This window comes from Micropterus dolomieu, linkage group LG19, assembly GCF_021292245.1.
Source record: "Micropterus dolomieu isolate WLL.071019.BEF.003 ecotype Adirondacks linkage group LG19, ASM2129224v1, whole genome shotgun sequence".
NCBI lineage: Eukaryota > Metazoa > Chordata > Actinopteri > Centrarchiformes > Centrarchidae > Micropterus > Micropterus dolomieu.
The window spans coordinates 8925300-8950575 of NC_060168.1; the positions used below are offsets into that span (position 1 = coordinate 8925300).

The following is a 25276-nucleotide window of genomic DNA, read 5'->3' on the forward strand; positions in this document are numbered from 1 at the left end:
GAAAGAGGAAGCCGACCCTGCCAGCCTAATTTCCTTAGGCAAGTCGTCCCAGAGCCTGGGGGCCCTGACAGCAAATGCTCGGTCACCTTTTGTTCTTAGTCTGGCTCCAGGAACAGACAAGAGGCCCTTGCCAGAAGATCTTAGGCCACGGGAGGGCTCATAAGGAGTTAAAATATCTAAAATATAATCAGGAGCCAGGCCATGAATAGCCTTAAAAGTAATGAGTAAAATCTTAAAATCAATCCTAAACCAAACAGGGAGCCAGTGCAATGATGCTAAAACAGGGGTGATATGATCATATTTTCTTGTCCTAGTTAGGAGCCGAGCAGCTGAGTTCTGTACAGTCTGTAATCTATTTAGGGTTTTCTGATTAAGGCAAGAGGCTGTTGCAATAATCAATGTGTGAGGAGATAAAAGCATGTATAACAGTTTCTGCATCTGTAACATTTAAAATAGGCCTTATTTTTGCGATATTTCTAAGGTGGTAAAAGCTGGACTGGACCAGTTTAGAAGCATGATGCTCAAAGCATAACTTACTATCGAATAGCACGCCAACACGTTTCATTGGAGTTAAGTTGTAGGAAATTATTTGACATCCAATGTTTTATGTCGGTGAGGCAGTAATGAACGGAATGTAATGAACTCAGCATACTAAGGTCGGTGGGCTGTACAGGAAGGTATAACTGTGTATCATCCGCATAACAATGGAAGGAGATACCATGCCTGCGTATAATATCACCCAGAGGGAGCATATATATAGAAAACAAAATAGGTCCAAGGATTGACCCCTGAGGCACACCGTAGGTTGGTGGTATAGAAAGATGATTTAAAAGTATTTATAGAGACACAAAACTTCCTATTGGATAAGTATGAGGCAAACCAGTTCAGTGCAGTACCAGATACCCCCACCCAGTGCCTCAGTCTGTTTAACAGGATGCCATGGTCAACGGTGTCAAAGGCCGCACTTAAATCCAGCAGAACAAGTATTGAACATTTGCCCACATCAGCGTTCATTAAGTGTCTGTTTCAGATAGAGAAGTGAAGTTGCTCTCAGCATCAACACTTACTGCAGTATTTCTCAAAATTCTTGGCAAAGGCTCACTTTTGTCCTTGTTTTATCTGAATCATTTCAGCGGCTTGAAGAGATTTATTCAGTAATTCATGATAAAACAACATACCTAAAGAGCAAAGTATGAGGAAAAGAACCTTTTATGTGAGTAGACATTTTTTATTTTGCAACCCTTAGTGGGTCCTTAAATGAAGGCAACATTTTCACTTGTCATGTTAGGTGTATGTCATTAGATGGGTCAATAAATTCAACAGAAATAGCGGCTGTTATGTTTATTTGGAAATAACCTTGCCTCAAATGTGTTTAAATGCAAATCCAAGAGGAGCCACATTCTACTGAAACTGAAGAGGAGAAACAGACATAAAACATAAATGTGTGTTTGAACTTCTTGATTTGGTGCGGCTTCCTTGACCACTCCGACTGCTACCTGGAGGCCAACATGAGCAAAGGATCAGGTGGAAATGTTTGTGATGCAGCTGTCCAGCAACAAGGTCACAGGTACATCTCTGCATCGTCATTTATTACTTCAACAACTTCCTCTCCCTGACAAATTACTTTAATCAGTGATACCATTAGCATTCGTCACCAATTTCTCCACACCGATTAGGCAGGATTGTAGAAGAACCAAGCCTTCCTGTTTTGTCTTTTTAGGATCCCTTTTGTCTGGCAGAAGCAATATTCCAGCATCTGAATAGGAGATCTGGAAAATAACAGATTCCGACACCTTGTAAAATCAGTACGTCTTTTATTAAATTAAAAACATCTGTTAAATCTTAACAAAACATAAAATGAAGGAAAAACAAACTTCAAATCCCCAAATAAATGTACCATTACCTTCTCGTTAGCTGTAAGTGTTCACAGTATCATTAGAAAGGCTGTCTAATGTTTTCTGTTCTCACATCTCACCTTGGGTTGATTTCCTGTGACATATCCAACCTCTTTAATGCATACATGACGTACAGATGAGCCTTTATGCTATCGGGAAATCATGGAAATAAAGAGTCCTCAGTTCATACAACAAAACTAATTTCAGTTGACAAAATGTTGCCCAGACAGCTTCTGAAGACTTGTGTGGTTGAAATGAAACAGTAACAGACTGTGTTGTATGCCCTTCATACAAAGGATATACAAAGGACAGCGGTGTCCCAATTCAGATGAGAAGGGAACAAAAAGGGTAGATGTCTCTGAATCTTAAGACTCCAAAGCGGTAACAGACTGTATATACAAACAAATCTGCCTGAAAAATTGAAGGGGTTGGCACAGTCACTGTTGAATATGTTGGTGACCACTTTTATGGACAGAGATGCATGTTTGACAGCATATTAGTTTATGTACAAATACAAATTAAAGTAGAGGATGATGAAATCTCACTTTCCCCCCTCTGTCTAACAAAAACAAATCTTATCTGACATTGATGACGTTATAGGCAGGAAAGGCCAGTCTCAGTGCAAATGCTCCAGCTTGCGTAGCCGTATGGGGTTGGGAAGAGCTTGCTGGTTGCGAACAGAGGAGGGCTCCTCCTCCGGCGAGCGGAAAAGCACCCGACCTCGGTGATTGAAAAGGTAAAAGGATGGGTGGTTCCTCAGTGTATCAAATGTTCTGGGAAAAGGGGGATACAATTATAAAAACACTGGCACTACACAAATACTGTTCTGCTTCAAAAGAGACAAACAGGCAGTTATGCACGTGTTGGACACCTACTGCATCAGGTGCATTGTAATGCATGTGTCCTACAGGACTAACTCCTCTTACAACGGCAGATCACGTCTCTGCACACTGTAATACATTAATCATCTTCTCCCTTTAAAAGTCTAATTTTAAGGGCGAGCAAAGCAATTAAACCTTTTGGTATCAAACACAGCAATTTAAAGTTTGGCCACATATAAACCCTTTTCACATCAAATATCAACCAATTGGAAAGCAATTTTGACTGATGTGATTTGGGGCAATATCAACAACACTGACTTGCTGTGTGCCCTGTTATATTCTCATGCAGGACACACAGTAGTGCCTGAGTCTTTGGGAGTAAATATAAAACACAGTCACAACTCTTTGTAATGCAGAGAAATAAATGAGACAAGACATTTGTTCCTCATATGCTGCAAATAAAGTTACCGATACATTTCATTCGAATCTTTTTTCCCCCCCTTAAATCTTTATCTTAATGTGGCATGGGACCAATTTAAAATGACTTTTTAAGGGTGGCGATGGGGCAGTGGATAAGACGCATGGCTTTGGTGTGGGAGACCTGGGTTCAACTCCCCACTGTGACCCACCAATGTGTCCCTGAGCAAGACACTTAGCCCCTAGTTGCTCCAGAGGCGTGCGACCTCTGACATAAATAGCAATTGTAAGTCAGCTAAATTAATAAATGTAAAATGTAAGTACGTGATTCTGGCAGGACATTTAAGGCGATTAACACATGGGCAGTTTTTCCTTAGATCTAGATTATTTGGAATGGGACCCATTTAAAAACTGTGACCATATATATTTTTGGCAGCTTAAAAAAAAGGTGATAACATCTGAAACCATTTGGCCTTTAAAAGGAAAAGAAAATCTCTAAATAATCTTGAGAGATGTCTTATTGTTTCTCTGTCCTTTGAATATTTCCTCAATGCACTCTCCTGTACAAAAAAAACACTGTGTAAAGCTCCATCTGGCCATCACAACACACACATTATCAAGGGAGAAATGCACTGGAGGGTAACTACTCAGCTTACTTGTTTTTCAGCTCTGAGGAGGCGTCCATGTCTTTGAACTCTCCAGCAATGTGGACAATACCATAACAGGTCATCACAAACGATAATAAGGTCTGTAGTACAATCTGCAAAAAGAAAAATAAAGCATGTAGCATAGACAACACTTTGGGGTTTGTTGAGATTAAAATGTACTCACATCAATTGGTAGTGTCTCGTTTTCCTTCTCTGTGAGTCGCATGTATGACCGATCTGGTGAGAGAAATGTTATTTTAACCAGACATTCAAGTGAACATTATTATTATTATAATATGGCAGAGGTAGTTAAGTTAAGCAGCTAAGACGGGCTGGTCTGCAGGAGACCGACTTTCAAATATCTCACTATTCCAGTCCTGCTAAACGTTGTATTCACTTGCAGTGATATATTCACATTAACGGCAGAGGAAGATTTCAGTCTTTCATCCTGAACGGGGCTAAGCTGCGCTAGCATCTAGGCAGCTAGCTGTTGGACCGAAAGGCCCGACCTGCTGTTTAATCACCCTCACCGGAGACAACGGAGCCCTCCTGGAACAAACACAGACACCGAGGCCCATGTTTTCATCCCCTGCACTGAAACTTACGTTGTGCCGCTGAGAAAGCTGCATGAGCTAAGGCAAAAAGTCCGACGCCGACAACACCTTTCCAAAACGACGAGGCCATCTTGATGCAGGCTGACGAGGAGTTGTATGCAGTGTCGTAAAACAATGTCGTAAACAGCCGGAACCGCGATAGGGTAAAAAAAAAAAAATCATCACCTACTACATTAAATCAAGGAGACCACATTTTAAGATAGAAATTAAACATTATATTAAAACTTTATTTGGTTTCAAGAATATTTAAGCAATCAACACAGTTAAAATTTTACAAAAAATTAATATTTTTCTTTATATTTTATATTTGCCTTTGTTGTTTGTTTGTTGCAGGTCACCCGTGTGTTTATAGTTGTGTCCTGTTCTATTATTCTTTCGTACTTTTGTTTCGGCTAACGACCTTTGTAAGAGATGAATTCAAGATTCAATAAAGACGAGGAAAAGAATAAATAATAAATAAATCAACAACACATGTAAATTAAATTAAATACAAATATACAAACTGTGCAGTAGCTTTAATGTTCATTATTTATCCGTGTTCTTGATTCGTGATAATCTATTTGGAAGGATTTTTTTCAAAACTTTATTAATACAATAGTATATTAACAGACACAACAATACAGGGAGTACAGACAATATGGAAACAGGCAAATAAGAAAACAAACAACACAAAAATAAATAAACAACATTCAAAATTAAGCCCATACTTTTAGACAAAGGGACAAAGTTATTATGAGATTCCAATATTTTGTAATGAATATACAACCCTGCTCTTACTTTGAAGGGATCAGCCAATATCCGCTCTAGCCGCTGCCCTTTCCTGTTAGCTAACGCATAGCTTTCATGTCATACCACATTTAGCTACCTGTCTCTAATCTCTTATATTTACTCAATCTATAGTACTTTTTCGATCAAACGCAAATATGGCAGAGGCCATTCAAAAGAAATTGAAAGCGGAAGTAGAAAAATATACACTAATGCAAAAAGGTAGGTGCCAGCTTGCATGGTTTCTCATATCGTGCCATGTTGTGTCGAGCTAACGTTAACTAACCATATTAGGACAACTAGAGCTTTAAATATTATCTTTACATAGAAAGTAGTATTTTTGGTTGCAACAATACTGCCATTACATTTAAATATATCTATTAATAGTCTCACTAATTCATGTCTGTTTAGATGTTAGCAAGAGCATGTCAGCCAGACAAAAGCTGGAGACGCAGCTGACAGAGAACAACATTGTCAAAGAGGTAAATCACAGCTAATTTACCTTATTAAAAAACTGAACTGTCAGTGTTAGCATGTAAATCTTGTGTATTTAGATAATCAGTATTAAAGATATGATCTCTGTCTTAACAGGAACTTGATCTGCTGGACAGCTCAAACACAGTTTATAAGCTCATTGGCCCAGTGTTAGTGAAGCAAGACCTGGATGAAGCCAAAGCCACAGTCACAAAAAGGCTGGAGTACATCAACGGAGAGATGTGAGTCACTAAAGCTGTGGTCCATTTCATAGTGGTCATGCCAGTAGTTTTACATCCTGTACAGGTGCTATGCTAAGAGATCTTGACAGTGTACTGTGACCCAGTTTGACCAGAGCAGTCGTATAAACGTCCATATTCCATATAACCATAAGTCCAGTGTGGTTTCAGTTAAAAGGGGTCAGTAATGCTCACACAGCTGACTGTAGTCACTGGTGGAATTAGAAATTGCATTGAGCTGCAATTTATAAATCTTTGAATGTGAAATTTAATTTGAATGTCTGTTAATTAATTAATTTGATGGTACTGTAGCAGTGATTATAACTGACACATAAATGGGAGTGTTTCTGCATGCCCTGAGAAGATACTTTAGCAGGCACCTACTGTGCAAATACACTGTGGCTATGATTCATCATTACATTCTTCCTATGTCACACATAAGAACGCTTGAAACACACCTGTTCTAGTCCGTTTCACTTACTGTGCCACCATTTTCATTCCTGGATTGAGTGCATCATTACAGGCTAACCAGGCCTGTCCAATTTTGACGGCTCTTCCAAACGTGGCTGAGAAATGCAGCTTTCTTTTGCCTTAACGTTGAGGACACTGGAGTATTGTTACCTGCCTTGACAGTGAATTTGCATGGATACGTTTACCATTACCCTGATAGGCTTTCTGCCTGTCGTCCATCATGTATTAAAGCAAAAACGCGACTATCATGTTATATCAAGTGATAATTAGCCTAAACGTTATTAGCTGTGATTTTATAAATGTCAAAGGAATTGTCAGCATGATTTATTATAAAGGGTAAATATCACCACATTTATTGCGTAATATACTAAAAGTATCACACAGGAACTTCAAGTGTTATGTATTTTAATCTTATTCAATTTTATATACAGTAACTCCTGTTAGATAGCACCATGATATTGGGTATTTTAAAATTATATTACACTGTCTCATTCTTCACATATGTGCAGTCTTAACAGCCACCTTAGCAACGTTGACTGGAAATTCATAACACAAGTAGGCCCCTGGGCCCCCGTTTCAGAAAGCATCTGCATCTTTAAAGACTTTAAAATCCCAGTTAGATAGGGTATTCGTTTTTTACCCAAACATGATCTTGAACATGACCGCTTTATGATCAATCTGTCATTGATGTATGGACAGATCTCCGCACATCGTGAATTTATCCCAGAATAAACTCTATGTCCGTCTTTAGGTACAACGCTGCGACTCTGTGGACAGTTGCACTGAAAACACTTACTGTGGGCTACATTACTGCAGTAATCACTGTTTAATATGTAGACTAACCTATAAAACTGATCAATAAACAGTAATCTTTCATATTGTAGTCGCACTGATTGGAACATTCATAGTTATCAACTGGAGATAATGTGACTATTTCTGAGTGAGGAGGACTGTGGTGCAGCTGAAATCAAGTAGGCCTAAATAAGGTTTAAAAGTGAGATTTTCATTATTACCCGCTGACGAAATGAGCAAGATTTTATTAATGTAAAATAGAAGTCTAAAACTTGAACCAATAGACACATTTTCCACTGCAAAAAATAATTAAGACTAACCAACTGGGTGTGACTGTGACTTTACAATCACAGGTTCATGAGTAAACTGTGTCTTATATTTGGTCTATAGTCTACCTATTTTCATAATCAGGTAGCCAATTGCCACCAGCATTTTGTCCCGTCGGGTTACAGCTTAATAAATATAACCTTCCTATTTAAAATCGAATGTAATGGACTGTTATCATTCATTAAGGAAATTCCAGTCCGGTAAGCCTAAATGATGAATGAGCAACACTGTATAAAAAGTACTATTGTTAACGTATTTATCCTTCCTCCACTCCTGCGTTTTAGAGCCTATCATGGTGGTTGGCACGCATTCACATTTCTAGCCCCAACCGATTAAAATGGATGATCTGCCTTTATTTACCCGTTGCCATGGTGATTCGTAGTATCGGAGCTACATTTATGATGGCTTTATTTCCTCCCCGTACACGCGCTTCCGTCAGGCTTCACATACTCAGAGTTGATTGAGCTTATTCTGATCAGCTGTTCTGGAACCGAAAATTCTGAGTTTCCCACCTCAGGCTCAATCAACTCAGAGCTCAGGGATAAGCTCAGAGTTTGTTAAGCCTGCTTTCTGAAACAGGGCTCTGACTAGGTACAACTAGCTCAATGTAGATATTTGTGCATATCTTAGCTGTGCTATCATGTTCCCTCACGTGTAGAGGGCAGTAATGAGTAGGATGGACAGACAATTTACAACCTCCATGCATAGGCTTGTGTTGGATAGATATAGTCAAAATAGAATTATCAGTACATGGCACAGAGTGGGAAAAAGTGATGTTTTATACAGACGTGTGAGCAACGCCTCTTTTGTGTTTGCACTTTCAGTGGACATAAACACAAATGTGGTTCATTTTGTTGTTTCTTTAAAATTGTGAAATTCATTCTTCATTTACATTTTTATTCTCCCTCATTTTTTTTGTCCCATTACAGTCAAAGGTACGAGACGCTCCTGAAAGACATGGAAAAGAAATCTGAACAGCATCGAGAAGTCTTGTCCAGTTTGCAGCAGGAGTTTCAGAGAGCTCAGGGCTTGGCTGTGGGCAAAGTTTGACCAAGTGATCCAGCTGTATGCTCACACACATGCGCATAGAGATAAAAATAGAAGGGGTTAGTCACAATAAAATGTAAACCTACAACATAAGGCAGAGTCAATTCTGCTTGTATCTTGTCATTAAATTGCAGCGTTATTACTGTGACTTTTCTGTTGTTACTAATAAACATGTTTTTCATGAAAGGTCATACCTTCTTCAGTTTGAACTGATCACACTAAACAAGCTTGGGTGGCACCTTTTCAGTGTGTGCTTGTTTCTGTTGAACATTTGCTTTAATTGCTGGGGCAGGCTGGTGGCCACTGGAGCAGATGTTGTCCAGTCACTGACCCGCCCACACCTCGCATGAGTGGGGGAAAAAAGCCCAGCAGTGCAGCTTTGTTCACATTAATGAATGTGCTTTCACCTGCTGTCTATACCACCAGCAGAGGATTTTGGCTGCATGAATAATCTAAAACAAAGTCTTCTACGGTCTTAAGAACCCCCCAAATAAATCTTTGTAACAAACGCCAGCTCGGTTAAAACAGCAAGTACCCTGCATATTTTGGTTACATCTTTCCTGATGCCTCAGCCAGCTTAAGTTGTCTAGGCAGTACATTGAATTCTTTAATACACCACTGAGCTATATTTCTGACCCACTATAATTCACTGTAAACTACAGCACAAATGTTCTCTCAAACCCTTGGGCGACATTTGTAGCCTAATAATGAAGAGCAGGCAACATGCTAGCCTGTCAGCTAACAAATTTGTATCTTTATACAATGTAGCTTAGCCTACACAACCAGCACACACATAGGGCGACACATGTTGTGAATGCATTGACATACTGGAATCAAATATAAATTACTAAAATAGTTTCATGCCATACAAAAATTTGTATTTTGAATTGAAAGTTATTTTTTTGTACAATATGGGTCTAAATTACAGGTTAGTTTGTTTTTAGTGCTGAACCATAACAAAAGCTAATTTAATACAGCCTGTGTTGAATTTGGGCTACAAATTACACCACTCAGATTCACAATAATAACACTGCACCACCAAACGCTGTTTTTTGTGCACGAGCCTGTCACCTCTGGCGCGTGGGCGGCAGTAAGCCCATTAACACCTGGAGGTGGGCTGCTTTTATAACATCCAGACTTCGGCTGTAAACCTGGCCGACACGTGGCTACTGGTGCATCACCTATATCTAAAGTATAAGCTGAAATGGTCGGAAGTTTAAAGTAAGATCTGTAGCTTATTATATCTGACTTATTCACGTTGTAACAAATTTGACTGCAACGTTTTAGATAGTTAGGCTGAAGTCCAAGAAAGTTACTACAATAAAAACGGACAAACTCGAGACAATCTTACAATAAGCCCAAAAGTTTAATGTGATATTTCTATAAAAAGAACTGATGGCTTTTTATGTGAACTGCAGTCATCAGAGGGTTTGTTGGTGAGGCCAAAAGGTGATTTATCACTTTGCTTTATTGTGTTCGCGGCCATGTGGTAAAAGCCAACAGTTTCAGGAACAACTGCTGTGTGAAAAGTTTAGCAGTGTGGTGGCTGTCAGAGGCTACTGTTTGAAAACTAAGAGTTTTTTGCAATTAAAGTTTAAGGTTAATCTGCAGTTGTTCTGAGGCAAATTTCGGGGTGCTTTTTGTCCAAAGTAAACAATCCAGAGACCTTTATATCTGCATTTAACTAATCCTTATCTGTTATACACTGACAATAAATTCTGCCTCTGGACCCGTTTAATCCTCATTTAGGCAGATGCCCATCAGATGAAACCCTAATCTGATTCCAACTTTAATTGATTTACTTAGTCCTGCGGGCTTTTCTCCAGGAGGTTTAAGCTTAAAGTTGCACAAAAGAGCATCCAGTCCAGAGATCAGCCCAGCGGGACTAACACCCGCTTTGATAGAGGATGTTTTCACACAGGCTTTGAAGGAATGCCTGTAAGGGAGAACACTTTTTAGATAAACGTAGGCTTTAACCTTACAGACAGCGACTAATGGTGTAATAAGTGTTTTTTTATCTATAATCAGGTGCTATTTTGTACAAACGTGGATCGACTTTAAACGGAAGTTGCGCATCAGTCAGGACCAAAGCATAGCCTAAATTAAAAATGTCGGACAATATCTTAGAATGTAGTCTACGACTGAAAATATAATAGTGTATTGATAATTTAATTTGCTGTAGGCTATTGCTAATATAATTAATTCATTTTCACAAGTAGTGATAGATAATGGTGCTATATCACCCTCAGTAGGCCTATTAGGCTATACAATCAAAGGGTCATAAGAAGATAAATCCTATAGTTTTTCGAATATTCTCCTCCTAATATAGAATATAACCTATAGACGCATCTTCTATACCCTGGAATAAAAGCTGCTCAGTGCGCAATCATTTTAGGCTATATCCCTTATCAACAAAGTGTAAAGCCCAATTTCAATCTTCCTCAGCACATTTAAAATTTGTGGCTGCAATAATCAAGTTTTTTACAGATGAGAGGAGCTGCCTACTTGCCTTTTATTATTCCCATGAAAGGGGAGAGGGGATAGGCTACTTAACCCAGGATGGAGAGCAGTTAGGAGACCTTCAAGTGTGCATTGATGTGTTGATAAGCGGGAGCCTGTTGCCTTTAGTGCCGTTTTCAAATGTAGAAAAGCACACGACAGTGGCCATTAACACACTGTCCACACTTTTCAATCTGCAAACCATATCAGATCCTCAAATTCTGAAACTTAAATAGCAATATCTACAGTCTATGAGCCTAACCTGTAGATACTTAAAACTGCTTTGGTAACATTGCTGATTTTAACATGATTGTATATTCACTCAGTTAATGCTAACAGTGTTCCCTCAGTGCTTAATCATACTAAATCACAACATATCTAACTAATGCTATGGGAAGCATGATTCAGCATCAGTGACAGCTGCTGTGGTTTGCTATCTCTGTTTTAGTGGCTCTTCCAACACGAACAGTGCAAGTCTGCACCTGGAGATTTTCATTAGGTAGTAAAAAAAACAGCTGAACATTTGTTTTTGGTCAGCCAAAAGGGACTGAAACTTTTAACACATGGGCCTACAGTTTTTTGTTTTGAAATTATGTATGCTATGTAACAGAATAATACACAAATACTGCATATTTTATTGATTTATGCTTATTATACTAACTGCAGGGCTACACTCAAACATTTTCCTGGATCTATATAACGAGTTGGGTCAGGAATTTGTGGATTTAGATTGGATGCTACCACACCTGAAGCAGTCTGGGTACTGGACAGTGTGTGAATGGCCACTCTCTTTCGCTCATTTTCATTTGAAAAACCGTACTTAAGATGAAGAGAAGCAACCAGCTCCTCGCATCAACATGTCAATGGACAGTGTTTCATAACTGTTGTTCAGCCCGGATAAAGTATGTGAAAACTGTCCTGTGAATGTCCCACTTTCCTTTAAAAGTAGGGCTGAAGTACAAGCTGTTCACACAGCAAACAGGCCACTCGAATAATCTGGAATGATCAGGAAATTGTACTTTTATTGTAAACAGGACCAGAGAAGTCAACAGCCACAATCATAAAATAAATTCCAGGATCATGTCTCAAATATATACATCTCAGAGCAATAGCAGCAATAGAGCAGCATCTCAGCTGTAAAAGTCAAAGAAGGTAAAGCGCTTTTACGCGCGCGCTTCAGCAACACCAAATACACAGTATTCGTGTTTGTTACAAAAAAAAATCTTGCGGACACTGCCTTCTGAAAATATCACATATTCACAGCTAAAATATAAAAAAGAAAAAATATGATTGAAGATCAGTGGGGAACTCCATCTTACATGTGAGAGCTGTCAGGGGAAATATCTTCACTATACAAAATAATCCAGGCTGTACAATAAACTACATATTTACACAGTCTGCCGGCATAGAGTACATATCTAAAATATAAATGTGTGTCAAAGTGTCACTGAGGCCAGGGTCGCCACACAGGGTCAGTGTGCGCGCGGGGTGCAGTGGAGGAGAGCAGCTCCCTGGTGTCACAGTGGATGCCAGTCTGGGTTTGGTATGGAGCGCAGATCCCGTGCTGGCTGTGATGGTGGGTCAGAGGAGACAGAGCCGCCGAGCCACCAACAGGAGCAGGTATCAGTGCCCCGTGGATGTGTCCGGGAGAGGAAGGGAGAGACTGGGGTTCGGCATGCGCAAGAGAGGCCTGGGCTGTACCCCCACCGGTTTCCTCTGACTTCTGGCTTTTGCTGGTTATGAAGTGGCTGACCCGCATCAGACAGGATCTCATGCCGTCGTGGTAGTTTTGTTGGCGGGAACAAGTCGGTCTCTGCACCCTGGACAGGACTTTCTTCGTGGCCCGGTGACCCCTCTCCACCTCCTTGTCTGTCTTCAGGAAATGGACCACACTCTCCAGAATCTCAGCCTTCTCCACCTTTGGATTCTTCAGTTTCTAAATGGAAAATCAGAGTACAAATCACTCACTAAAAGTCGGTATAAAGTACAAGCTACAAAATAAACACTGAGCTATTACCCTTTTGTCCAAAATGATGCATATATGACATACCTCATCGTGTGTGTTCTCCAGCATCAGAAGTCGCAGTGTCTCCAGACTGTGGTTAATCCTCTCCCGTCTCCGTTTCTCCATCAGAGGTTTGGAGAGCTTTGGGTTGAAAAGTAAAACATTAGGCTACAATAATATCCCTAAACAATACTTTAGACACATGCGTTTCTTACACTATAATGTGCAGCATCTTACCCTTCTCGTAGTCCTTTGTCGCGGGGACTCTGGTGAAGATAAAGACTTCATGTTAAAAGTTACCTGTCGAATCTGTGTGTGAATCTAAAATGAAAATGGCACGTTTGTGTCCTCAATTTGTTGACGTCCCTGCAGGTGTAGCCACGCCCCTCGCGGGACACGCCTCTTATTCATTCAGCAGCACGCCGCCTTGGCAATAAAGAAAATTTGGATTATCTAAATCCTATAGCCTATATTGTGTTTAGAATTGCCCCAAAATGAAAGTTTAATTTAGCACAACTGAAAGTGCAGCCCAAAATAAAGAGTGTGCCATGTCAAAGCCTGGTTTTGGTTTCTTAATCCATTGAAGGGTAAATTCACACAAACCTAAAAGAAAAACTTTCTTAAATTTGTGGCTTCGTCGAATCATTCATATACAGTATTTCCGTCTGATGCAATGGACCTAGTAGACCTAAATAAAATTTTATTTACTGTATTTACAGAAATACTACTGAATGAAACTGAGGTCTGTTGATTATACTGACCTTCATTTACTTGATTACTTTCCACCACATTTTAGGGTTTAGCGCAGAACACAGGCTATAACAGACTAAAAGGAATGATCGTTTCCCTGCTGCCACTGTTATTTGTCTGCAATTAAAAGTCACATTTCACTTGACCTTTTTCCCCCAACCCAATCATTTTTCTGCTGAGTGATAGAATGCCATATGTAACTGGTGAAGCCTTTTCTGCTTGTTGATTTTGAAACCAAACCAACGCCACACCCTCATATCTTAAAATAGGACCTCGCCTTGTGTTGTGGAGCCAAATTGCCTATTCACACCTAAACGCTTGTTTTGTGTGAAGGAGTTGTGTTTATCAGTGGGGAGGGGTCAATGCCATCGCAGTGCTTTCGTGAAGACTCTGGGCAAGATCTTAAAAGTTTCTACTATAATGTTGCCTAGGCCTATCATTTCAGCAGTTGGACTCGACATGGGCTTTGAGTTTGGGGTAGCTTTCTCCGCACTGCATTTATGGTCACCCTGATCCTTATAATAGGCTAACGTGTGGAGATAACACTGGGATGATCGGATCACAGGGATCTCCTAGATTAAGTGGCTTTTCAGAGGCAATGATACTTCCGTTTTAAATCAAAGAGAGGGCGATTAGTAAAGGCTCAGAGGTCACTCTTGGTAACCATGGTAGAGGAGGAACTCAAGGGAAAAGATACAATTTCCATTAGACTATAGTAAATAGGCCTACTTCCATCTATAAGCTACATTCTATAGTAGCCTATGATGATGTATTGGGACTATAAATGGGGAAAGCACAGGCTAGATTTAATGTCAATGCCTGGATTCATACTGTTTGGACGTTAAGAGTCTCTCTCTAGGCCTAGTGTGTGTAGGATTTAAGCCACGTGGACCCGCCCCCACCACAAATAAGTAGACCTAGTGCTCCCTGAGCCTGTGATGGAAACTAATTAGGCTAGTGAAAATGTGCGCTTTGGTGGCAGAGAAATGGAGCGTTTACTTTCTAATATCGTGACTCGTCGGGTGTATCGGCCACACTGACAAAAGAGTTCAAATCAAATGGAGCGTGCAGGGGTTTTGAACATGTGGAGAGGTCAACAACGGCTTTGATTTTGGAAAGGGATCCCGTGTGAAGTCCAAACATCGGACATCAGGCCGACCTGAAGCAGCGCACACTTAACACTCAGGTGCAATAATCATCCTCACACTCCATCGCATCAACAGACAAACGTGACTTGCTCCCGTTTGGCGCGGTGACCCCTGAATTTAGCTTGTTTCCAAGTTGAATTTTTTATTTATTGTAGGCTATGGTTCATAACTGCAAATGCACAAGCCACAGTGTCTTGTATTTGCAGCCAGTCTTCTTCATTTGGACCTTCGCTGCTCTTGTTTTGGTCGTTTTCATCACTTAATGCAAAGTGCCGATGTCTCACACATCATAAAATGTTCTCATAGCTGCTCACTTTCTCACTTAGTTTCTGTTCCCACGAGGAGAAAAAAAAGTTTCCCAGAGTCTCACCTCACGCGCTCATTCTCTGGGAAAAAGTAATTTAGCCTAATGCGATTATTAAATGTGTGTGAAAAGACTCATTACACTGTTTCAATGTTTACCTCTGATGTTCCTGCAGTGTTCTTACTACAAAATAAGACAACGCCATATAACCTTTCATGAGTCATTTAGGCCTATTGATAAACCACAAAACTTACACCAGCAGGCTTCTGTTAGGCTTTCTGATGATGTAGGTTATAATCTACAGGCTGTATAATCTATATATGTAGTCTGTATCTGATGTAAGATAAGCTATAGGTTATTGGTAATATTGCTGCCTTTAACTGTTGTAGGTCTATAAGTTGGGCCTATATACAGACACCTCACCACCTGATCATTGTTTGAAATTTGGTTTCGATTTTAATCATATGCCATTATAAAGTTAGTTGAGACCATTTTGGTGTTAAGTGTCGTCACTCACACCTGTCAGCCAATCACAGGCAGCACGAGGCCTTCTTATAATCGCCCACAGGCAACAGAAGGCCGTTTCGACTTCTGCTTCCACCGAGGACCTTTGGACCAAACACTGCAACATGACCAGAAAACTACAAAATCCACTTCTGGAAGATGTCAGGAGTAGAAAAAGGGTAAGAACCTTTTATTTCTTTTGGTACATATTTACAAATGTTGTTTAAGTTTTAACTAATCCTGTAAGGAGCAGTTGTAGGAAAATGTTTGGGTTGCCAGATTTATAATTGAATTAGGTTAGTATCATTTACTGCAGACAACAAACAAACAAACAAGATTTTTCACTAAAAGTTGTTCTCATTAATGGCTTATAAATGATTTATACAGCGTTAGTAAATTATTTACCATTAAGGCATCACTTGTAACTTTTAAACCCTTTGTTAAGGGGGCCTGAGTAGGATGTGATATCATTTGATACTGCAGATACAAATTGTATATAGAGCTAGATGTGAGTGGTGACACATATAAACACTGATCAAACAGCTGGGTCTCCTTGATAAGTGACCACATCTTCACCACACTCACACACTGCTGTGTTTCTCTGTCTAGGTCCTGAAACCTGTTGTGGAAAAGAAGAGAAGAGATCGAATAAATCAAAGTCTTGCTGAACTGAGGAGTTTGCTGCTGAATCATACATCTGACCCAGTGAGTCATTTCAAGAAAATCACATCTAGCCTCCACACGTATGCAAGGGAATCATAACCGTATAATAATGATATTATTTCTGTTTTCACCCACAGCGGCTGCAGAACCCTAAAATAGAGAAAGCAGAGATTCTTGACTTGGCTGTGGAATATCTTCAAAAGTGGACAGATGGGAAGAACCAGAGCAATGGTTAGTCAAACAGAATAGTTCATTATCTTGTTAAAATGTTCTTAAACATAAATTTTCTGTTACAATAAATCAGTATTTTAATCTTCCACTTGTGTTTCACCCCTCACCGTGGTGTCTTTCCACGTGATGCAGACTCCACTGACAGTCACTTGAAGACGCATGCTGCTGTGCTAAGCCTTCATCACCCAGAGTCCAATGCTCCTACTCTCTTTACCATAGAGAGTGCAGGTTTTCAGCAGTGTGTGGCCCAGCTGACCAGCTACATGCACAAAATAACGCCGGCACAGAGAATGAGCCTGATTGAGGGGCTGAAGCATCGCACAGAGAGCCAGCCGCCGAATAACACAAAACCAGACTTCAGCCAGAGAATGACGGACACTGAGGCTGCTAAATGGCCAGATGCAACATCTGTGGAGGCCATTTGCACATCTGAGAGGAAAGAAGAGTCTCCTAAGTTGTTGTTTCCATCTCACTCCCCATTCCAGCCTCACTCTTGCTCCACACCATGCCACGACTACCTGTCTCCTCCTCCCTCTCCCTGGCTTTCTCCTTCTTTTTCCGCATACGCCACCTCTCCTCCTTTCCCGTCATTTGCCTCTCACTTCTCCTTCCCCCCCAGCCTGTCACCTCTTTCTTCCAACACCTCCTTTTTTAGTTTCTCTCCCACGGTCCCCCACTCTGGCCCTCCTGCCTTCCACTACCCCCCTCTCACCACACTGAGATCCCCTCCGCACCCTGCACCGAGGGAGGGGTTGCCACCAAACTCTTCCACACCCATGTGGAGACCTTGGTTTTGATCAAGTGGACCAGAGACTGATGAACTGAGAACAGCAGAGCCACCTAGTGTGGTCTAGCTGCAACCACTGGCTGTTTTGAGAATGAAAAACTCTCCATGCTGGAAATATATAGTGTATATATTATTCAAATTGCCTATATTTTGTATTTCTTCTTATAAATAAAACACACACTCGAACCTAATAAGTCTCAGTTTGTACATTTATCTGCTGTATGTCTGTAATTATACACTCACCATGAACAAATGACAGGTTTTATGTTCACTTGCAGACCTTGAGATATTTACACTTTATAAAAAATAAAAAATAAATACCTAGTGTATGCTAATCATACAATGATGTCTATTTGGCACCTGGGATCATTCTAATAGAGGCTAGTCTGTAACCTTTTTTCACAAATGTTGTAGACAGAACAGACCTTTTCTCACAGCAGACATGTTGTTTTGTCACAGCAGAAAACACACAGGTGGAACTAATAACATAAATGATGATTCAGTTCTACTGAAGTGTCTCAGTAATGGCCCTGAGCTGGCACTGCTAATTGCAATGCAGCCAACGTTAATTCATGTTATTAAATACACCTGTATTTTAACTGCTATGAAATGTCTGACTGCTGTTAAAAAATGCCTATCAAGACTTTACTGGGAGACACTTACACCATTCCTACTGGATTAGGGATGTTTGAAACTAGAAAAAATGAGTTAGCAACTCCACTTAAAAGTGAGTTAATATGTAATAAGAACTTGAGACTGTTGTCTTTGAGTAACTCCTCCTAACTACTACCATTTTATTACTTGTTTTTTAAGTTATTCTTTCTACCTACTATTTACAATTGTTCTATTACTTTCTTTTATGTTTTGTTCTTTCATATACAATCTTTTTGGTCAACACAAATTCTGACTCAATATGTGTTTGTATGTGCAGATTCAAATTGTGAACACTGACAACTAATGAAAATCCCAAATTCAGTATCTCCGAAAATTAGAATATTACATAAGTACAATACAAAAAAAGGATTTTTAGAAATGTTGGCCAACTGAAAAGTATGAGCATGTACAGCACTCAATACTTAGTTGGGGCTCCTTTTGCCTGAATTACTGCAGCAATGCGGCGTGGCATGGAGTCGATCAGTCTGTGGCACTGCTCAGGTGTTATGAGAGCCCAGGTTGCTCTGATAGTGGCCTTCAGCTCTTCTGCATTGTTGGGTCTGGCGTATCGCATCTTCCTCTTCACAATACCCCATAGATTTTCTATAGGGTTAAAGACAGGCAAGTTTGCTGGCCAATTAAGAACAGGGATACCATGGTCCTTAAACCAGGTACTGGTAGCTTTGGCACTGTGTGCAGGTGCCAAGTCCTGTTGGAAAATGAAATCTGCATCTCCATAAAGTTGGTCAGCAGCAGGAAGCATGAAGTGCTCTAAAACTTCCTGGTAGACGGCTGCGTTGACCTTGGACCTCAGAAAACACAGTGGACCAACACCAGCAGATGACATGGCACCCCAAGCCATCACTGACTGTGGAAACTTTACACTGGACTTCAAGCAACGTGGATTCTGTGCCTCTCCTCTCTTCCTCCAGACTCTGGGACCTTGATTTCCAAAGGAAATACTTTACTTTCATCAGAGAAAATAACTTTGGACCACTCAACAGCAGTCCAGTCCTTTTTGTCTTTAGCCCAGGCGAGACGCTTCTGACGCTGTGTCTTGTTCAAGAGTGGCTTGACACAAGGAATGCGACAGCTGAAACCCATGTCTTGCATACGTTTGTGCGTGGTGGTTCTTGAAGCACTGACTCCAGCTGCAGTCCACTCTTTGTGAATCTCCCCCATATTTTTGAATGGATTTTGTTTCACAATCCTCTCCAGGGTGCGGTTATCCCTATTGCTTGTACACTTTTTTCTACCACATCTTTTCCTTCCCTTCGCCTCTCTATTAATGTGCTTGGACACAGAGCTCTGTGAACAGCCAGCCTCTTTAGCAATGACCTTTTGTGTCTTGCCCTCCTTGTGCAAGGTGTCAATGGTCGTCTTTTGGACAGCTGTCTAGTCAGCAGTCTTCCCCATGATTGTGTAGCCTACAGGTGTCTACAATATTGAACCTTTTCACAATATTTTAATTTTCTGAAATGCTGATTTGGGGATTTTCATTAGTTGTCAGTTATAATCATCAAAATTAAAAAGAATGAACACTTGAAATATATCAGTCTGTGTGGAATGAATGAATATAATATCCAAGTTTCACTTTTTGAATGGAATTACTGAAATGAATCAACTTTTTGATGATATTCTAATTATATGACCAGCACCTGTATATGGGGTTGGATTAAGAGGAAAAATGCATATTGTGTAAGGTGTTTAGATGTGCTGGACCGCAATGATGTTCAATAAATAAAACTTGTAGTGAAGAACGAAAGATAGACAGTTATAGACACACCCTTTCTTAAATTTATGGATTATGGAAACAACATTTACAACGATTTTATGCTCTCACTCACTTAGGAATTTGGAAATACACATCTCATCTTTGTCTTGTATGGTCAAGCTGGTTGCAGTCCATCTTGTCTGCATGTTATAAAAGTCATAACTTGGGTTTAGGCTATGAAGGGGAACCCTGATTTTATACATCAAAGTCTACTTTCAGGTCTTTAGGACTTCTGCTGCATACATATAGGTTGTATAAAACATTTTGTGGCTCCAAAAGGAGCCATGTGAAGTTGCATAACTGTCCTCAAGTGATGTCACTTGAGTTTTGGTTCTACTCTATTAATTTGGTTCTTAAAAAAACAACTCCACAGTGAGTCTAGCTATGTTATAGGTGCTAAATCCAAAACTCTCTTAATACATCAACACACTGTTTCTGACCAGTCCTACTGTACCTGCCCTCGTGCTCACTAGAGCTCCAGATATAATTGAGATTGACGTCTGTATTAAGTATTTCTCATAGCAACCTGACTAAAGAGTGGTGAGTAATTAATCTGGAGCGCAGAGGCATAGTTCATCAATCTGTTTCCCATGTTCTTCTGCAGCAATACTGCTGTAGACATGACATGTAATCATATACATATCAGATCTTATTGAGTCTTTGGTGCACACTATTGCCCTGCATGAAGATTCACACTTTAGCACTTTCAGGTTAGTTTAGGACATTATAATTTAACCTGCTTGAGATATGCAATGTATTTGTGGGAATATCATGCTACCATATGACCAAAGTTACTTCCTTCCAACTTAACTAACTAACAAACTAACTAACATTTCTGTAACTGGGGGCCTTTGTCTCATAATCAGCAGTGGTGAAACGTAACCGTATCTTTTACTTGAGTACTGTACTTCAGTACATTTTAAAATAAATGTTTTGAGGTACTTGTACTTGTACATAATACTTTATATCGACTACATTTGTTTTACAACTTAAGTCACTAGTTACCTTGCCTATTCTGATTAACAATACTAAATATAATCAACAAATTAATTCTGTTGTAATATTATAGATTAAAAATTCACAAACTACACAGCAGTATATAAAGTAATCAAAATTAGCGGCATCTTTACCAGCTTCAGCGTCACTAATTATAACCAATTAATGTAATATACATTAGTTTATTTTGACACAAATACTTTTGTACTTTTTTAATGCATGACTTTTATTTGTAAAGTATTTCTACTAAAAACAGCATCTGAGTTCTTTTTCCACATCTGATAATGTAAGTTGTAGTAAAATGTTCAATTTGCTGAATTCATTGGCAAAGTCTGGGGTGATATTTAATTTGACACATTTAATTTGTAGTTCGAAAGTTACAGGTGTTGTGTTTGAAAATGAGATAGAGTTTTAGAAGATATGGAACGTCTGACCAACAGAGGGCAGCATTGACACAGCAGAGTTGTATTGCAAAGAAGGCGCTCTCCATCCCTCCTGACCTCTCTCTCAATGAGGATAATAAAAGAGGGCTGTCATTTGTGCTAAATAGAGGATGTCATTGAGCTATTCCATCAGAGATAAGTCCAAACTGCATGATAATAATTCTTCTCTTCTCTCCTCCTCTGGCTTTCAATGCTCAGCCCACTCTTTATCTGATGATCAAATCTCCATTTCTAGCTCTGAATATTTTCAGCAGGGAGGCACCAAAGGATTTGGCTTTTGAAAACAGAATTTATCACACGATAGAACATGTCTTTGGATAATGGTTATTTTTCCCCCCTCTTTGCTCTCTCTGTGCGAGTGCCATTAATAATGAGATTGCCATTGTTCTCTGTCAGAGAAATGAGAGGGCAGGCACATCACCGGGAGCTGGATTCTCCACACTGTCTCTCTGCAATGTTTTGATCATTCTGCACAGACATATGAAAGCAGAGAAGGTCGCTCACTTGGAGAGGACTATTGCTGCAGCGCAGCACATAATTAATAGGGAAAGAGATCACCTCTTGGAGTGACCTGACAGTGGTGGAAAACTCCATTTTCTCAAGACACGCTGATTAGAGCTGATCCTGTTACCCTCTTTAATCATTGTTTTTGTTTGCCACAAATGCGCCCTTGCATTCCTGATTTGGAGAAAACTCAAGATGTTGTGCTGTGGAGAGGTCTGTCATGGCCTGCTGAGGATCCCTGAATACTTTCCTGTTGGTGCATTTCAAAAATTCAAATGCTGAGATGGGACTGGTGTCAAACACTTTCATTACACGTGTGCACACATTAACACCTTGAAGGTATACACACAAACAGCGAGAGCACACAACGTACAGTGCTGGCATGTATGTCAGGGGCTCGACATGACAGGTGCTTACCATGAAAGATCCAGACCATGAAAACAGAAAATCTACTGCTAAGCTCTTCAGATTGGATATGACAAATTTGTCATGTCACTTAAATACTTAATGATTTACCCTAACTAAGCAGTCCTTCTTGTGTCAACTCTGCCAATCTACAAATTGAAAACATTTAAATTTCCTGTGAGGTTTTCCAAGTTAAATTTAACAAAGCATTTCTGCTTTCTCTTCCTCATTCCACAGATCTTAACCAGTTTATATTCTAGTTCAATAGTAGGTGATTATCTTACACAGAGGGCAAAACTCACTTCTCTCTCAACATTTATGTGCAAGTGCACCAATCCAAGAGCATTTAAGACGGATACAGACATTTTAACCTTTTTCCAGATTAAGATTAGCTGCCTCGGGCTAGATTACAACTCAAAGAAATGTTGTCACAGTCAGAGTTACCCCTTATATTTGGGCAACAGAATGAAATTATTTCAATTAAGGCGCAGTAGTAAAAGTAAAAATCTTTAATAACTTAGTGTACATTGTCCTTAATAACTTCTAATGTGTCATGTGAATTAACAGATGATAAAGAGTGATTTTCTAAACCTTGAAACAATACAAAGAACGTTTATGTGTCTAGCATGCTGTATAGGAGTGACTGCGAATTCCTTTAGAGTTAAGTCAGTTTGTTTGACTAACACACTGCACGGACACAGTGCTTTTTATCAGTCAGATTTAAGGACTGCAGCAGACTCATTCAGCATTGCTGGAGGAGGAGGACTCCTCACTCAGATCGCATGTCAATACTCAAGAATGTAGATCTGTCACTACCCATAACTAAATATCATTTTCCCTTCCTTTCATTTCTCTCTCTTTCTCTCTCTTTGCGAGGCTCTTTGAAGTAATAGTGAAAGGATCCCAGACTGTAGCAAATTACCTGAGGACTGAAACATTTTTGACATAAGTCCTGAGAGACGGGGCGAGCCACTTTTCCTGGCGGCCCCTTTGGCGTTTTTAATCTGGGGCTGAAGGAGACAGCGGTGCTGACAGAATGATGGGACAGCTGGACATGCTTCCAGGCCATCAGCAACGGGCAAAAGAAAATCCATGAGAAGGGCCACTGCAGATATCTCACCACAGAGCCAACCACTCAGGACAGCAGACCAAAGCAGGATGGAGCATGACAAGTGTCCATGGAAGACATCTACCTCCTCCATCTCGATTGCATCTCCAGTCATGAAGGATGGAATTATTATTAAAAAATAGATTTTTTTTTAGGGATAATTTTGGGCACAAGTTTTCAAAGCTTTATGATAGCCTTATTAATTGTAGGTCATGAGAATTTAACACTAAGTCTTTCATGTCTTTATTTGCACCATGGCTCTATGTATGGCAATGTGGACTGGTCAGTAGTGTTGTAGTACTCGAGACCGGTCTTGGTCTTGAGACCAGTCTTAAGACCACATTCTGATGGTGTTGGTCTCGTCTCGGACATTGAGGACTCAGGATTTTATTTCAAGACCAGTCAAGACCATAACTTTGGGAATATCAGTAAATTGCTTTTGTATTGTCTGATTTATTTGTTACCATCCTAACTTTGATTGGATGTAAAACGCATCGCTTCAAATGCAACAAATAACCCTAACTAAAAATGTGTTGTTACCGTTAACGGCTGTCACCCCTCCCCGTGATGTTAAGCATGGAAAAGGAGTGTTTGTATGTGGTGTGTTTTAATGGGAATGTAGATCTTTCAGATCAATTTGAGAAGGATATGATCTTGTTTAAAATTTTATTGTGTGTCATGTAACATGGGGAACTGTTCTTGGTCTTGTCTTGGTTTCGATAAACTCTGGTCTTGGTCTTGTCTTGGTTTCGATAAACTCTGGTCTTGGTCTTGTCTTGGTTTCGATAAACTCTGGTCTTGGTCTTGACTTGGTCTCGGTTTGGGTGGCCTTGACTACAACACTACTGGTCAGTGCTATAAGATGAATTGTTTTGACCTTTTGTACATACATTCCTGAATTGATCCTACTGACTTGGTGATCCCCTGCCTAATTCCTCTAGCACTGCCATGAGGTGGACCGATGTGGTTTTGAGGACTGATGTGGTTCCCTCAGGATGAATTGTCATAGCTTTTGTAACCCCCTGACGTTTCATCTAGTGCCCCCATCAGGTCAAAATACTTTGTTTTATGAACACATACCTGGAAAACTAATGACTTTCCTAGCAGCCTCAGCTGTACTTTGTATTAAGCGCTAATTAGCAAATATTAGCAGTCCAAGCTGTCGAGAGCTTCTTTATATGGAAAGTGCAATGAGATAACTTCTGTTATGAATTGACACTATATAAATCAAATAAAATTGAAATGAATTGAACTGACATGATAAACTAAAATGAACATGGTAAACATTATACTTGCTAAACATCAGCATGTTACCATTGTCATTGTGAGCATGTTAACATGCAGATGTTAACCTACCACCTATCACCACCTCTAAAGCTCATGATATACAACATGTTATATATCTTGTGTTTTTAATCCATAAACAACAAAGTTTTCAAGAATCACTGCATGTGGATTTTACACTTTAGTTTTTTCACAGATTAAACAAATAAGATATAATGTGTTAATTAGTAAGGTTTAGAGATGCTGGCAGGCAGACAGAGCCAGGCTAGCTGTTTGTGCTAAGCTAAACAGCTGCTTAGCTTCATAATTTCTGTAGGCTATAGATAGATGAGAGTGTTATTGATCTTCTCATGTAGGCTAACTCTCGGCAAGAAAGTGAATAAACATATTTTTATTTCTACTGAACTATTGATTTAAAATTTCAAACGAGGTTTGAGGAACTTTAAATAACACATTTGACTTCAAACAAAGCAACAAAAAAAACAAAACAGAAAATGAGAGGTCATTAAATTCACCTCTTTGGTGGACAAAGACATCGGAACATCCCAAGATCTCTCCCGGAGCTTGATTGTCTCTGCAAACATGCTTAAAGCAGACAGGAAGTAACTTGAGCCAAACAGGAGGAAATCAAATCAGACATCGCTAGCTTGTTTTTCAGGGCAGGACAATTATTTTTGACATTGGGCGCTTTTCACTCATGCATCAGTG

General features: G+C 39.8%; 4 protein-coding genes across 4 annotated transcripts; 2 read left to right on the plus strand and 2 right to left on the minus strand.

The window, feature by feature from the left end:
• Positions 1-1797: 1797 nt before the first annotated feature.
• Positions 1798-4522, minus strand: mmgt1 (membrane magnesium transporter 1). The gene is made up of 4 exons (XM_046030675.1): positions 4386-4522; positions 3965-4017; positions 3790-3893; positions 1798-2668 (listed from the first exon to the last, which is right to left on the minus strand). The coding sequence occupies exons 1-4, from the start codon at positions 4462-4464 to the stop codon at positions 2512-2514; spliced, it is 393 nt and encodes a 130-aa protein (XP_045886631.1). The 5' UTR covers positions 4465-4522; the 3' UTR covers positions 1798-2511.
• A 677-nt stretch (positions 4523-5199) lies between these two features.
• pfdn6 (prefoldin subunit 6) lies at positions 5200-8695 on the plus strand. Its single transcript, XM_046030731.1, has 4 exons — positions 5200-5381; positions 5571-5641; positions 5751-5875; positions 8392-8695. Exons 1-4 carry the CDS (start codon positions 5318-5320, stop codon positions 8510-8512), a joined length of 381 nt encoding a protein of 126 aa, XP_045886687.1. The 5' UTR covers positions 5200-5317; the 3' UTR covers positions 8513-8695.
• A 3390-nt stretch (positions 8696-12085) lies between these two features.
• Positions 12086-13359, minus strand: her5 (hairy-related 5). Its single transcript, XM_046031274.1, has 3 exons — positions 13251-13359; positions 13059-13154; positions 12086-12944 (listed from the first exon to the last, which is right to left on the minus strand). The coding sequence occupies exons 1-3, from the start codon at positions 13299-13301 to the stop codon at positions 12453-12455; spliced, it is 639 nt and encodes a 212-aa protein (XP_045887230.1). The 5' UTR covers positions 13302-13359; the 3' UTR covers positions 12086-12452.
• Positions 13360-15844: 2485 nt separating this feature from the next.
• her11 (hairy-related 11) lies at positions 15845-17434 on the plus strand. The gene is made up of 4 exons (XM_046031420.1): positions 15845-15898; positions 16329-16424; positions 16520-16613; positions 16746-17434. The coding sequence occupies exons 1-4, from the start codon at positions 15845-15847 to the stop codon at positions 17408-17410; spliced, it is 909 nt and encodes a 302-aa protein (XP_045887376.1). The 3' UTR covers positions 17411-17434.
• Positions 17435-25276: the final 7842 nt, after the last annotated feature.